The 13,070-nt window shown below is 60.4% G+C and overlaps 2 protein-coding genes across 2 annotated transcripts; both read right to left on the bottom strand.

Annotated features, from left to right (window-relative positions):
* Nucleotides 1–106: 106 nt before the first annotated feature.
* Nucleotides 107–1,558, bottom strand: JUND (JunD proto-oncogene, AP-1 transcription factor subunit). The gene has a single exon (XM_048288365.1). It carries the CDS (start codon nt 1,461–1,463, stop codon nt 519–521), a length of 945 nt encoding a protein of 314 aa, XP_048144322.1. The 5' UTR covers nt 1,464–1,558; the 3' UTR covers nt 107–518.
* A 4,411-nt stretch (nt 1,559–5,969) lies between these two features.
* Nucleotides 5,970–13,064, bottom strand: LSM4 (LSM4 homolog, U6 small nuclear RNA and mRNA degradation associated). The gene is made up of 5 exons (XM_048288364.1): nt 12,900–13,064; nt 12,668–12,709; nt 12,452–12,550; nt 9,555–9,738; nt 5,970–7,417 (listed from the first exon to the last, which is right to left on the bottom strand). The coding sequence occupies exons 1-5, from the start codon at nt 12,900–12,902 to the stop codon at nt 7,329–7,331; spliced, it is 417 nt and encodes a 138-aa protein (XP_048144321.1). The 5' UTR covers nt 12,903–13,064; the 3' UTR covers nt 5,970–7,328.
* Between the last annotated feature and the right edge of the window lie 6 nt (nt 13,065–13,070).

The following is a 13,070-nucleotide window of genomic DNA, read 5'->3' as shown; positions in this document are numbered from 1 at the left end:
CCCCGCCCCAAGATGGCACCCGGCCGCGCCGCTTCCTGCCCGCGCCGCCCCTTCCCTTCCCGTCCCATCCCGTCCCTCCCCGGCGCAGCAAACAGCGAGAGGCCAATTCTCCGTGTCGTGGGGTTTTACTGGGACCTGACTGGAATGTGTGGGGCGCGGAAGGGCCGGGAGGGAAGGCCCGGGCCCCCCTCAGTCCGTGCGCGGGGAGCGGGGCGTGCTCAGTGCCCACCATCCGGAGCCGGTCCCGGTCCTCCCCTCAAACCCCTCAGTCCGTGTCCGGGGAGATGGGAGCGGGGGCGATCATCGCTCTTCTTCCTCCCCTCGGGACCCCTCAGTCCGCGCCCGGGGCGAGCAGGGCGCTACTCCCGCTCCCCTCAGTCCATGCCCGGGACCCCTCGGTCCGTTCCCGGGGCGGGGGTGGGCGCTCCCCCCGTTCCCCTCGGTCCATGCCCGGGGCAGGGCGGGCGCTCCCCCAGCGCTTCCCTGGGTCCTTGCCCGGGCTCGGGCCCCCCCCGGGGTCAGTACGCCGGCACCTGGTGCTGGTGCTGGGGCAGGAGTTGGCAGCCGCTGTTGACGTGGCTGAGCACCTTCTGCTTGAGCTGGGCGACCTGCTCGCGGAGCAGGCTGGCGGTGGAGGCGAGCTCCGTATTCTGGCTCTTGAGGCTCTTCACCTTCTCCTCCAGCCGGGAGATCCGCTCCAGCTTCCTCTTGCGGCACTTGGAGGCGGCGATGCGGTTCCTCAGCCGCTTCCGTTCCGCCTTGATGCGCTCCTGCGTGTCCATGTCGATGGGGGACAGCGGCGGGCTCTCCCCGAAGCTCGGCACCTCCGGCACGATCTGCGGCTCGTCCTTTAGCGGCGGCGGGGGCGGCGGCGGCGGCAGCCGCGGCGGCGGCGCCGCGAACGGGCCGGGGTCGGCGGCGTAGCTGACGGCCGGGTAGGTGCTGAGGTTGGCGTACACCGGCGGCTCCGGGGCCATCCCGGCGGCGGGCAGCTCGCCCGCGCCGCCGCTTCCTCCCCCACCGCCGCCGCCCGCGCCGCCGCCGCTGCCCGCCGCGCCGCCGCCCAGCTGGTTCTGCTTGTGCAAGTCCTCCAGCGCCTTCACGAAACCCTCGGCGAACTCCTGCTCCTCGGAGGCGGCCGCTTTAGGGTAGAGGAACTGGCCGCTGGTCGGGGTGGTGGTGACCAGCCCGTTGGACTGGATGATGAGCCGCTCCAGCTCCGGGGACGCCAGCTTGAGCAGTCCCAGGTCGGCCGAGCCCAGCAGCCCCGCCGCCTCGCCGCTGGCCGCGCCGGGGGCTTTCAGCGCCGCCGCCACCTGTTCCGGTAAGGCCATCCCGAGCGCGTCCTTCTTCATCATGCTGCCGCCGGGGAAAGGCAGGAGGAGCCCGCTGCTGCCGGAGGACGGGGCGAAGCCGCTGCCGAGGCCGCTCAACACATCATCATGGTAGAAGGGTGTTTCCATCCTCCTCCCCCGCCCGGCTGCGGGGGAAACGGCGCCGGGGCGGGGGGAGGACCGGGGCGAGCGCGGGGCGGGGAGGGCGGGGGAGGCGCCCGGTGCGCACCGGCCGCGGCCCCGCTCCTGCGCGCGCGCACACGCGTCTACCGCCGCCGCGCCCCCCGCGCCGCGTTAAATAGGCGGCACCGTCGCGGTGACCTCACCGCGTCGAGTCCTCATTGGCTGCAGATGACGTCCTCGCCCGCCCTCGTTTGCATACGGGGCGTGGCCCCCGCCCCGCGGAGGCGGCGCCCCGCCCCCGCCCGGCCACGCCCCGTCCCCGTCGCCGCGGCGACCGGCGGGTAAACGGGACAACAGCGCGCGGGGCCCTGGGATGACGTCAGCGCGGGGGAGGGGCGATCACGTGGCCCCGCGGCGCGCGCGCCCCGCCGGGGATGATGGGCACAAAGGGAGGGGCGGGAACCGGGCACGGGAACCGGGAACGGGAATCGGGCACCGGGCACGGGAACTGGCCATTGGGAATCGGGAACTGGGCACGGGAACCAGACACCGGGAATGGGGGACCGGGCACGGGAATTGGCTACTGAGAATCAGGACTGGGAACCGGGATCGGGCACAGGGTACCGGTAACTGGCCACAGTGCACAGGACGGCCACCTGGCACTGGACTCCAGGTACCGGCACCAAAACTGGCCTTGGCATGGGCACCGGGCACCAGCACTGGGCACTGGTAGTGGCATGGCCACTGGCCACCGGGCACCGGGCACTATCCCTGAGCACTGGCACCGAGCCGGACCCCGGTTGTAAAAGGGTACGACAAAGAAATAAATAAACACACCGGGCCAGGCACCGCCACGGGGCCTCACGGGAACCTCTGGGGACAGCCAGGCCACCACCCGTGCGGGTCAGACCGGGACAGGCCACCGGCTCCACCGGCAGCGTGGCCGGACAGTGCCCGGGCACAGCAGGGTTTGTCCGGCCTGTGCCCTGCTGGGCCGTTCCTGCATGTCCGCACACCTCCCTTGGCACAGCCTGTCCCGTGTCACCGCCCCGACGTTTGTCACCGGTGTGTCCGGTGTTTGCCCAGGGAACAGCCGCTCCCTCCGGCCACCCACGGTCCCCCGGGGGGGGTAGAGGGGGTCACACCATCACTGGACGGTCGCTCCGGCAGGACCCAGCAGCGTGGGTCAGGCGGGGGCACCATGAGCCCGGTTCAGGCGGCACCGGGGAAGGAGTTAACGGCGGTGGCAGTGGCGGTGGCGGTGGCGGTGGCGGTGGCAGACGTCACGGCCGGCCAAGCCCGCGGGCGGCTGAGGGGGCGGATCGGCGTCAGCGCTTGACGTCACCGGCGCGGGGGGAGGCAGCGCCGGTGGCCGCCGATAACCCCCCCCCCACCACGGGCAGGATGCGGCCCCCCGCGCCGCCGAGACCCCGGGCACACGCGGGGCCCCGGGGACACCGAGGCGGGTGACGCTGAGCCGGCCCTAATTGCGGCCAGATGCTTCCCGGGCTGCGCTAACGAGAGCGATAAATCAGCGGTGTCAGCGCTGGGGGCGTGGGGGGACTCGGGGGACCCGGTGGCCGGGCTGACTCCGCGCCCCTCGGCTCTCCCGGTGCGAGGAGCTCCTGCCCCGGCGTGTCCGTCCTGCCGGCTGCCCATAGCCAGCGGGGACGGCGTGGCACCGCGTGGGCACGGCGTGGGGTGTGGGGACAGCGTGGCGCAGGGCACAGCGCAGCCCATGGCTTCAGGGGACACGGATGACACCCAGGACAGGGCTGGGGCAGCGCTCGGGGCCGGCACACGCAGTGCTGGCACAGGGGGAAACTGAGGCACGAGGCAACAACTGGGATCTACCCTCCCCCAACAGCTGCTGTTAATTAAATCCCAAATAAACGCAGTTTAATAAATCTCAGCTAAAGCAGAGCGGGCCCAGGCCTGTGTCCCCCGCTGTCCCGGGTGGTGCGGCAGTGGGCAGTGCCAGGGCCGGTGTTCCCGGGGCCTCGGCCGGGGAGCAGCTCCCAGGTGAAGCCACCGTCCGAGTTTCCGCTCCAAACCTGTCATTACGGGCGCGGCTGTGGCCGGACCGGCAGGTTCAGACTTTCCATCCTGACCAAACCCGGCCGGCGAGGGACAGGGACCAGGGCAGGGGGTAAAAAGGCTCCCCTTCCTCCTTCCCCTGCCCCAACCCCGCTTGGGGACCCCAAGCTGGGGGACAACACCTTGGGCACAGCCACCCGTGCCCCATGGGCACTGGGGGTACCCACGCGTGCTCCCCACCCGAAATCAGGGCGAGCAGAACCAGCTTTGGCTGGAGGTGCTGTCGGCAGTTCCAGGGAGGAACCAGCCGGCCCTGGGGCCTCCTGGGAAAAGCAGCTGGCCAGTGGCCAGGGATGTGAGCCACAAGCTGCACTCCGGCTGGGCCCCACCAGCACAGCCCCGCCACCCCCTCCCCGCAAGGGTCACAGCACCCCTGGGCTTGTCCTGCGGTGTCCCCCCCAACCTGCTCCCAGCCTGTCACCACTGCTGCTCATCCCGCATGTCTCTTGTCCCCAAACAAGAACCCAATGCCCGCAGCGAGCCAGCAGCTTCATTTTCTTAATGAGCGTTAATGAGGGGCATGAATCAGTGGCTCCTTCCGCCTCCCGCGAGGGCAGACCCGTGGGGAGGTCCCCGTGCAGGGAGCTGGTGGCAGTGCCACTGTCCCCACGGCGGGGTGGCTGAAGCTGCTATTCTCAGAGGCGTCGGAGCCCGGCTCGGCCCCACGAGCACCCACTGAGTCAGTGTCCTGCCACCTGCCAGCCGGGCTATATTTACCCCGGAGCAGGCGGCGAGGATTTGGGATGAGCCCACACCACCGCCAGACCTTGGCGAGGCACGATGAGCCTCGAGCAAGGCCACGGCCACCAGAGCATCCTCACGGCTCCTGCTGTCCCCCACTTCCCTGGCTCCACCAGGACCATTCCCTGTGTGCTCCACGACACCGGACGTGCCTGACCCCGCTCCGGCCAGGAGCTGAGACAAAGCGCTGGACACTGAGAACGTGGGCTGGACACAAGGTGCCCATGAGATGCATCCACGTGCCAAGCCCCCCCTGGAAAAGGGAACAAGCAGGGTTTGCACCCCAGGATTTGCATGGCAGGCACCGGGCACACAGGGGAAGCTGCCTCTTAGTCATTGCCACAGGCAATGGGAGAGAGGAACCGAGCCGGGAAAACAAGAAGTCACAGCTGCCAGTGCCTGTCCCCAAACCTGCCCCTGTCCCCGAGGAACCCCCAGGGGCCTCCGACAATCAAAAACGAGAATTAAGAAAAAAAAAAAAACCAACAAGAAAAAAAAAAACCAGAAAGAGAGAGAAAGAAAACAGATTTTAAAAGGAAAAAGGAGGAGGAGGAGGGTTTGACGTGTATTTTTAGTTGCTTAGCACAGCCCTGAAGTATTCTGGCAGCCACTCCCTCCGCGTCGCTGGTGTGTAACTATTCCTGTGCTGCCTCCTCGGCGAGGCTCAGGAGTTATGAGTCACCGTGGGGCGGCCAGAGAGACACAGCCCCGTGGCTGCCGGGGCTGCCACCAGCTCAAGTGCCACCGAAATATCCCGGGAGGGCAGCGGGGAGGGTTTCCAAGGTGGCCTTTGCTGGGTCTTTCCGTGCGGGACGCGCTGGCCCTGCCACGCTCTGCACCCACCCACGCCGGCAGCCAGGCTCAGACCTTTTTTCCTCCTCTCTGGTTGTTGCTTTTATCTCGCTCCTCCCTGTTTTGTTTTTTTTTTTTTCGTTTTTTCAGCCTCCCTAGCCCTGCCACGGGGCAGTGACGGCCCCAGACTCCCATTTTTGGGGCAGAAAAAGCCCAAAATGAGAGCCGAGCGTTACATCGATGCCCTTCCACACAGCCATCTGCCACCCAGCTGCCCTCTGAGGAGGGACAAAAATATTCCTGCAGAGGTGGAAAAAGGGAAGGGGGGAAGCAGGCAGGGAATGCTGCTAAAGCCCGTGGTGTAATTAAGCAAATGCAGAACTTAACGAGCTCCATCACCTGACCCCAAAGCTTGGCCAGGAGATAAGGAGCACTTGGAGGACTCTACCCTGAGCTGGAGCCAAAGGTCCCATTGTTGCAGGCAGGATTTATCCTGCCAGAACAGACCTTAAATCCCAGCAGTGTTTCCCTTTCCAGCAGGGAAGCTGCAGCACACGGAGCCTCTGCGGCTGCAGGGATCCAAAGGGAGGGAGCAGGTTGGGAAGGGAAAGTCTGACACAGCCTGGGCTTTGTTAAAATGCCACACGAGTTTTCCAGCAGGGAGGACACATCACCCCACTCCCTGGAACTGGCTCCCTGGGAGAAGCCTGGGATGAGCACGGAGTGCTGGTCGTGGCCTCAACAAGGAACAGCTCCATGGAGAACACGTGGCTGGTGTTGGAAACTGAATGTTTAGGGATTTATCCCTGATTCCAGGGCTCAGGGAAGGGTTCTGGGTTGGGCAGGGCCCGGCAGCATCACAGACACACAGAGGGAGGCGGCTGGAAGAGGCTGGAGATTTATTCCCACTCACCACTGCGCCCGGTTCTATAAACATTAAAAAAATAAGTCTATAAAAGCATGTTCTTCACTCCTTTTCAGTACAGTGGTGATGGCAGAGGCTCTGATATGAGAACCAGTTGTACAAACCCAAAACCTGTTCAAAACTACTCACAACATCCATTTCCCCCCCCAAATTCAGCTGTTTCCTCCATCCAGGGGGGTTGAGGCACACCCAGAGCTGTTTCTTCCCCCCGTGCCCTCGTGCAGGTGCTGAATTCAGATCAGCCAGGATATTCTGAGGGTGCATTTTGCCTATGGGATGGAAGACTGGAGCCACCTGACCTGGGAATTCCCAGGAGTTTTCTGAACCTACAGGAGGGACACGTTCACACGCTGGCCTGTGTCCCCAAGGGAGGATAATTGGTGGCTGGGGAAGGAAGTGACAGGTACAGCCAGTGAGGTCAATCACCAGGTACTGGAAGAAATTAGGTTGAGAAATATTGTCAGAGTTCAGGACTTGGTGTCTCAGCAGAAGGGAGAGAGTTTTGAAAGTGGGGGGGGAAATAAATCCATGTAAATCAACTCAAGTTACTTTTCAAAAGAAATTTTAAAAATCCCCCATGAGGAAAAAGGGGCACACCAGCCTCATGCAAAAAAAAAAAAAAACCCAAACCAAACACACAGAAAAAAAACCCTGTTCCTTTGAAGGAAACTTCTAATCTGAAGTCAAATTAGCAATGAACTAATTGGGAAACGCTCATTTGTCACAAAGCTCCCTTGGAACAAGGCTTGAAGGCCAATGTCCATCCCAAGTTCTCCTTTAAGCCACTGGAGAAACAGAACCCACTGGCCAGGAGAAGAAAAGCAATAGCTTAAAAGTTTGTTGGTTTTAAAAAAAACCCCAAACCTTTAGGACTATTCATGTACAGGAACAACATCCTCAAGTTCAGCGTTTCTAAACCAAAACACATCTGTTACAAACAAAACAAGTTTCCCGAGTTTCAAGTATTAAAAAAAAAAACCCCACATCCAAACAATCCAGAAAGTGTTTGTTTGCCTTCCTTCTGGTACCCTCTGAACAGGAAAATATTTTAAATTAAACCTGGTGAGCCCTGAAAAGTTCACTCTCAGGAGAAGGCAGAACCTCGGTCCTTAACCGTGAATGAATTTTTAAAAAATATTTCCAATGATTTCCTGACTACGAGGAGTGAAAACTCCACCAGATTACATGAGGGCCTTCCAAAGGAACACGATTTGGGCTCTGACTCTGATGGAAGAGTGGGAAAGGGAATGTTTTTGGACACGTGGCAACCCTGAGGTGACAAAACCCAAACTGTCCCCGGCCCGGGTGCAGACATCTCACTGCTTGGCTGATTGCCTGCCTGGCTTTTTTTCCTGCTGGCCTCTTCCACTGCCTGGAATTCCTCGGCCACGGCCACCGAACACACCTGTGGAGCAGAAAGGAAGAGGTAACAGCATCACTGTGAGCCAGCAATGACGCAGAGCTGCAGTTATTTGTGTTTTACCCCAAAACTTGCTTATTTTTGGGTCTTAGAAGCAGAAATGTGACTTTTGGACTGCTCCTTTTCCAGTCCCAGACTTTTATTTCAGAGGTGCATAAACTCACGCCCCCCCCCCCCCCCTCAATCAGCAAGTTCAGCAATATCTCCCCTGGTGTGTAAATCTCATGGAAATTGAAGTTTCTTCCCAAAAAATGGAACCAGTGAAGTGACAAATTTAAAATCCAGGTTGTAACGTGTCCCCTGAGAGCTGTGGGGGCAACCCAAAAGCTGGACAGAGCAATCCTTGGCTCTGAAGAGGGCACTGAGCACAGGACAGCAGGGATTTGGGAGGCTACGGAGAGCTGAGCATCCTCAGACCCTGCCACGGGAGCTGCTGAGCCCACCCCTCAGATTTATTCCCAAAAATCCACCCAAGGGATAAAGGAATGCAGATCCACACAAAAGGCAGAACCCAAAGGAGACCCAATCCAAGCACCGGGCCCAAGAGCTTCTCTAGAGGAGAAGACGTGCCCCAACCAGAGGGAAAACATAAATTATTCCCAACCCTGCAGTGCTTGGGATGCTCTGGCTGCTCCTGGGGCAAAGGCTGGCGACTTCTGAGTTTGGCAAGCAAGAAGTCAAAGGAGGAGGATTACCAGTGTCAGAAACAATAATCCTTTCAACTGTGAGCACAATTACAGCTTCCCTCCTGCCTGCTGGCCTCCCAACAAAATTGTCCTGCCTTTATTTCTTTTTTTTTTTTTTTTTTTTCTTTTTTTTCTTTTTTTCCTCTCCCTCCTCCCTTCGTGTCTCAGTAAGGAGAGCCAAACCTTTGAGCTAATTAGCAAATGCCAAAGCTTCCCTTGAAAATATTCCATCAGCAAATCGAGGCTGCCCATGGAAGCAGCAGGAGCTCCACCTCGGAGCCCAGCCCTGCTCCCCACAAGGTGGGTATGGCCACAGCAGGGAAAACAGCGCTTTGTCCAAGGAACCCAACAAAACTGCTGTGCTGGACACGGCGAAGGCAAGGAGGGGAACAAAAATAAAGATTTGGAAAGGTCACTTCTGCGTGCTGGGAGCTCCCAGGGGCAGCAGGAACGGCGGGGATTTGGGGAAAAGGAATGGGAATCGCAGGACGCCGCGCGCCGATGGCCCCGGGTCAATCCCACCTGTCCTGCCAGGATTCCTGGCATAGCCAAAGCACAGGCAGCTCCTTAAGGCAGCTCTCCAGAGAGGCTTCACACATCCCTGTCCCAGTCCCCAGGGCTCCTTCTAAAATTTAACTCGGGATTTTTAAGCTCCGACTGCAGGCGAAGCCTGGGCCGAGAGCAGCCCTGGGGTTCTGACGTGACCACAAATCCCGAAGACGTGGCATTAGGGGTGAGCAGGAGAGCAGAGGAGCAGCTCCCAGGCTTCCAGCGGGATAATCTGGGGGAAAAGGAGCAGCATATCCCCCAGCTGAAGTGCCCTGGGATCACCTAACCCCGTGAAATGGGAAGGGTTGTTTAGGTGACCTATTTCTTCTGAAGTGGCAACCTCCCCTTTATCAGAAATATGAATTATTCATGTTGCAGGAGGAACTCAAACCCTCAGATAGTTGGGTTTTCTTTAATATAAATACATCAACAGGTCAGGAAATCCAAAGCCCCATTTTAATGGGGGTGAAGATGATTTTTTTCTCTCACTGCCATGGGCACAGCCCAGTCTGTTTGCACTATTTTCACCCAGAACAGCCATTTGTTTTCTCCCCCGCGCTTGCTAAGCTACAGTTCTGCAGGGCCACGCTCCCAAACGAGCCAGGAGGAGCCGAAACAGTCAAGTTCAGACTCTCTTAAGCTCCTGCCCAACCCCAGAAACGAGGGAGGCCCATCCCTGGCACGAATCCTCCCTGTTCCTTGGCAGGGGCTGCCTTATGCGCTCGCTCGACTGGATCCTGCACAGGAGCGGCTCCAGCTTCTCCCAGACACAGCCCTGGGTTTAAAACAGAGCAGCAGGAGCTGTTCCTTGCACAAGAGGGGAAATTTTAAAGGCAGGGATCCCACTCCCCCCTTTCCAAGCTGGGATAAAAAACCAGGATTTTTACCTCGTCCAGCTCCTCCAACCCCACGGCCCTTCTGCTGCTTCTGCTGCTGCATCCCACCACGGCCTCTGCCCTTGGACACCACCTCCTCCTTCACCATGTCAATGATTTCGTCGGGGATCCGCAGGTATTTGATGGTGCTGCCGCGGATGTAGCACTCTGGCATCCTCCAGAACTTGTCCCCGTCCTGTTGGGGAGCAACACGTGAGGCCACGAGCAAAACCTGGTGGTTTTGGGTCACTTTTAAGGCATCTGAGTGTTTCTGGAGAGGGCGAGAGCTCCAGCAATCTCTGCTGGGAGCATTATCTGTAACCAGTTGTGGAAAAGGGTGGGTTTAACTCCCCAAAAACACCCAGCTCCACAGACAGCTGAGGTTTCAATTTGTTCCACAGCTACCTCAAACACTGGCAGAAAATGTCAGAAGAAGAGGGTGAGGAAACAAGGCCCCTTCTTCTTCCCTTCTTCGTACGAGAAGGGAATTGAAAGTGGGACAGGAGACACGAGTTAAAATCGTGGTGAACAACCATTTCTGGTAAGAAAAACGCAGCTGTGGCCGGGATTCTTCTCCAGCTGGGAGTCACCCCACTGCTTCACTCCTCTGGGGGGTGTGGAGGGAGCAGCGAGGCAGCTCTGGAGCCAGCTGGCTGAGGGATGTGAGCCTCCAGAGCAGCTGAGGGAAATAAGGAGCTCACACATCATATATTTATTAAAAAAAAAAAAAAAATTAAAAACTCTTCAGGTGCCCAGTTTCGGAGCAGCCGCCTCCCTGCATTGCTTTAAGGCAGTTTCAGGGTTTTCCTGGGATGCCATGGGCTTCCCTAGGACTCAGCCCAGCAGGGTTTCAGCGAGTGGTTGTGGCAATGAGAACCCGGAGCTGAACAACAACTCTCTGGCCATGATGTAACTGGGAGGAGGGACTGGGACCCGCCTCGTCCCGGCTCCGGCAGGGCCTGGCTGCAGCTGGGATGGCTCCAGCCCAGCGATCCTCATGCAGCCGAGGCGCCTGCTGTGTCCCGGGAGAGGAGGTGAAACCAGCACGCCCCGTTCCTCCTCTCCCGGGATACAGCAGCCGCTTCCCCCCCCACACCCCAGAGTTATTTGGGGCAGCTCTGCCTGCACGGGCAAGCCCAGGACGAGGCAGAGGAGCAACAATTCCCTTCCAACAGACGCCCGGCAAACCCCACCCTGCCTTGGATGTGCCTGGCTGCTCCTTGGCTCGGGATGCAGGAAGGGATGGAGCTCCAAACTCCGTCGCTTCCTCGTTCCGGCCTCCCCCGAGTAAACAAGCGGCTCCCGGCTCGTTGTCCCGTGCCATCTAGTGGCCAGTGCCACCAGTCCCACCAGTCCAGCCCAGCAGATCCATGTTCACCCGGGATTTGGGGCCGTTCGAAGGCAGCTGAGGCTGCTCTCCTGTGTGCCAGGTCACAGAATCGTGGAATCGTGGAGGGGTTTGGGTTGGGAGGGACTAAAAGATGGTCCAATTCCACCCCTTCCACTATCCCAGGGTGCTCCAAGCCCCGTCTGACCTGGCTTGGGACACTTCCAGGGATCCAGGGGCAGCCACAGCTTCTCTGGGAATTTCATCCCAAACCCTCACCACCTTCACAGGGAGGAATTCCTGCCCAATATCCCATCTATCCCTATCCTCTCGGTCAGTTGGAAGCCATTCCCTGTGTCCTGTCACTCCATCCCTTGTCCAAAGTCTCTCCTCATGTTTCCTGTTGGCCCCTTCAGCCACTGGACGGCCACAATGAGGTGACCCCAAAGCTTCTCCAGGCAGAGCAATCCCAACCCTCCCAGCCTTTTCCCACGGGAGAGCTGCTCCACCTCTCCTGAGCATCTTGGGCTTGCTCCAACAGCTCCACGTCCTTCTGGGTGACCATTCCGGATCACCCAGAGGGAACAAAACCTGAGCTGCTGCTCTTCCCAGGCAGAGCACAGAGCCTTCGGAGGCAAATTCCCAAGGAGAAGGGCAGCACCACCTGTGTCCTGGGTAAGGCTTTGCTGTCACCTCCTCTCACTCCCCCTCCTGCTAAATTCAACAGTGGCTCCTTGTCCCACCACGACCCAAGACGCAGCCACAGATCCCAAACCCCCCTGTTCCGCCCCAAAATTCCCTCCCAAGCCTCACTGAGGGTATCTCCTCTGTCACACTGATGTGCCCCAACATCACTCCAACCTCCTGTCGTGGAGACAGCGGGAACTGGGGGCTTGCAGAGAGATTTTTGGAAGAACAAGGATCCCTGCCAGCCTCTCCCGTGGAGTTCTGACATTCCAGGGCTGGGAAAGCACAGCAACAGCTCGATTTCCATCTGTCTGCGCTTCCCACAGGGACGAGACCAGACATTTATGATGGAGGTCAGAGCCCAAAACACAGATCCCAATCTCCTGGAGCACCGTTGGCCAAGGGCAAAAGTCCCAGACAGCCTCAGTGGGTGAACCTCACTTGGATGTGGAGAGGGGAGAGACAGGCAGGGAATAAAAGGGATTGCGGTGTTTGAGGCTGCCTGGGACAGGTGAAGGCTCTGATTTTTGGGAAACCTGGATCAGCATCACAGCACGTGGCCCCCAGCCCCTCACCCAGGGGGATGAGGGACCCCAGCCCGGATCCCGTGCTGTGCCGAAAGTCACCTGCACACACACACAAGGCAGCTCCTTCATTATGGACATTACCAATAATTAGATTAAATTTGCATTTCAGGCAGAGGTCGAGCGATGCGAGCTACAGCAGAGCCAGCCTGGCTGCAGGGACAGAGCTTGGGAACCCTTGGGTGACCCCTGTCCGGGCCTGGCTGTTCCCTGTGGACACAATGGGTGGGTGACCACTGCCCGGTGCCGGTTGCTCCCCGTGGACACTGCCGTGGGTGACCCCTGCCCGGTGCCCGGTGCCCCGGCCTTACCCGCGACGTGCAGATGACCTCCCGCAGGTTGATGTTCATCCAGTTGTCGCAGCTCACCAGGTGCCCGTTGTACGTCTCCCCGTTCTTCAGCTCCACCAGCTGCGAGAGAACAGGAGTCACGGGGCGCCGGCCCAGCCCCGGTACCGGGACGTGCCCGGTGTCACCCACACGGCACCGGCGAGGGGAGCGGGGCTGGGCCGCGCGGCCCGTACTCACCATGGGGTGGTTCTGCGCCGTCTTCAGCAAGGACAGGGGCAGCTGCGGGGAGAAGAGAGGAGAGAGGCCTCAGGCACCGACCGACAACGGGACACCGGCCGGGACACCGACCCGAGCACCAAGAAGGGCACCGGGCACGCCATCCCTGGCGTGGGGGGAGAGACGAGCTAGGCCCTCCCCACCGCTCCAGCCTCCCCCCGAGCCCGTTCCCGGCCCCGGTGCCGCCGCTCACCATCGTGCCGGACCGGGAGCCGCCGCCGCGCCGGGCGCTGCCGCTCAAACCGCCCCCGGCTCCGCGCGGGGCCAATCAGAGCGCGGCGCGGTCCGGCCGCAGCCAATCAGAGCGCGGCGCGGTCCCGCCGCAGCCAATCAGAGCGCGGATCACGGCCTGGCCGCACCGCGC

This window comes from Corvus hawaiiensis, chromosome 28, assembly GCF_020740725.1.
Source record: "Corvus hawaiiensis isolate bCorHaw1 chromosome 28, bCorHaw1.pri.cur, whole genome shotgun sequence".
NCBI lineage: Eukaryota > Metazoa > Chordata > Aves > Passeriformes > Corvidae > Corvus > Corvus hawaiiensis.
Note: the sequence above shows the minus strand (reverse complement) of the source record. Positions and strands in the feature narration are given on the sequence as shown.

Bases quoted from the DNA above. Each gene is read 5' to 3' on its own strand.
- JUND (XM_048288365.1), bottom strand. From the start codon at position 1,463: ATGGAAACACCCTTCTACCATGATGATGTGTTGAGCGGCCTCGGCAGC.
- LSM4 (XM_048288364.1), bottom strand. The intron at 12,551-12,667 runs GTGAGTACGGGC...GTTCTCTCGCAG, and splicing joins CGGCGCAGAACCACCCCATG to CTGGTGGAGCTGAAGAACGG. The intron at 9,739-12,451 runs GTAAGGCCGGGG...GCTCCCCAACAG, and splicing joins AGGTCATCTGCACGTCGCGG to GACGGGGACAAGTTCTGGAG.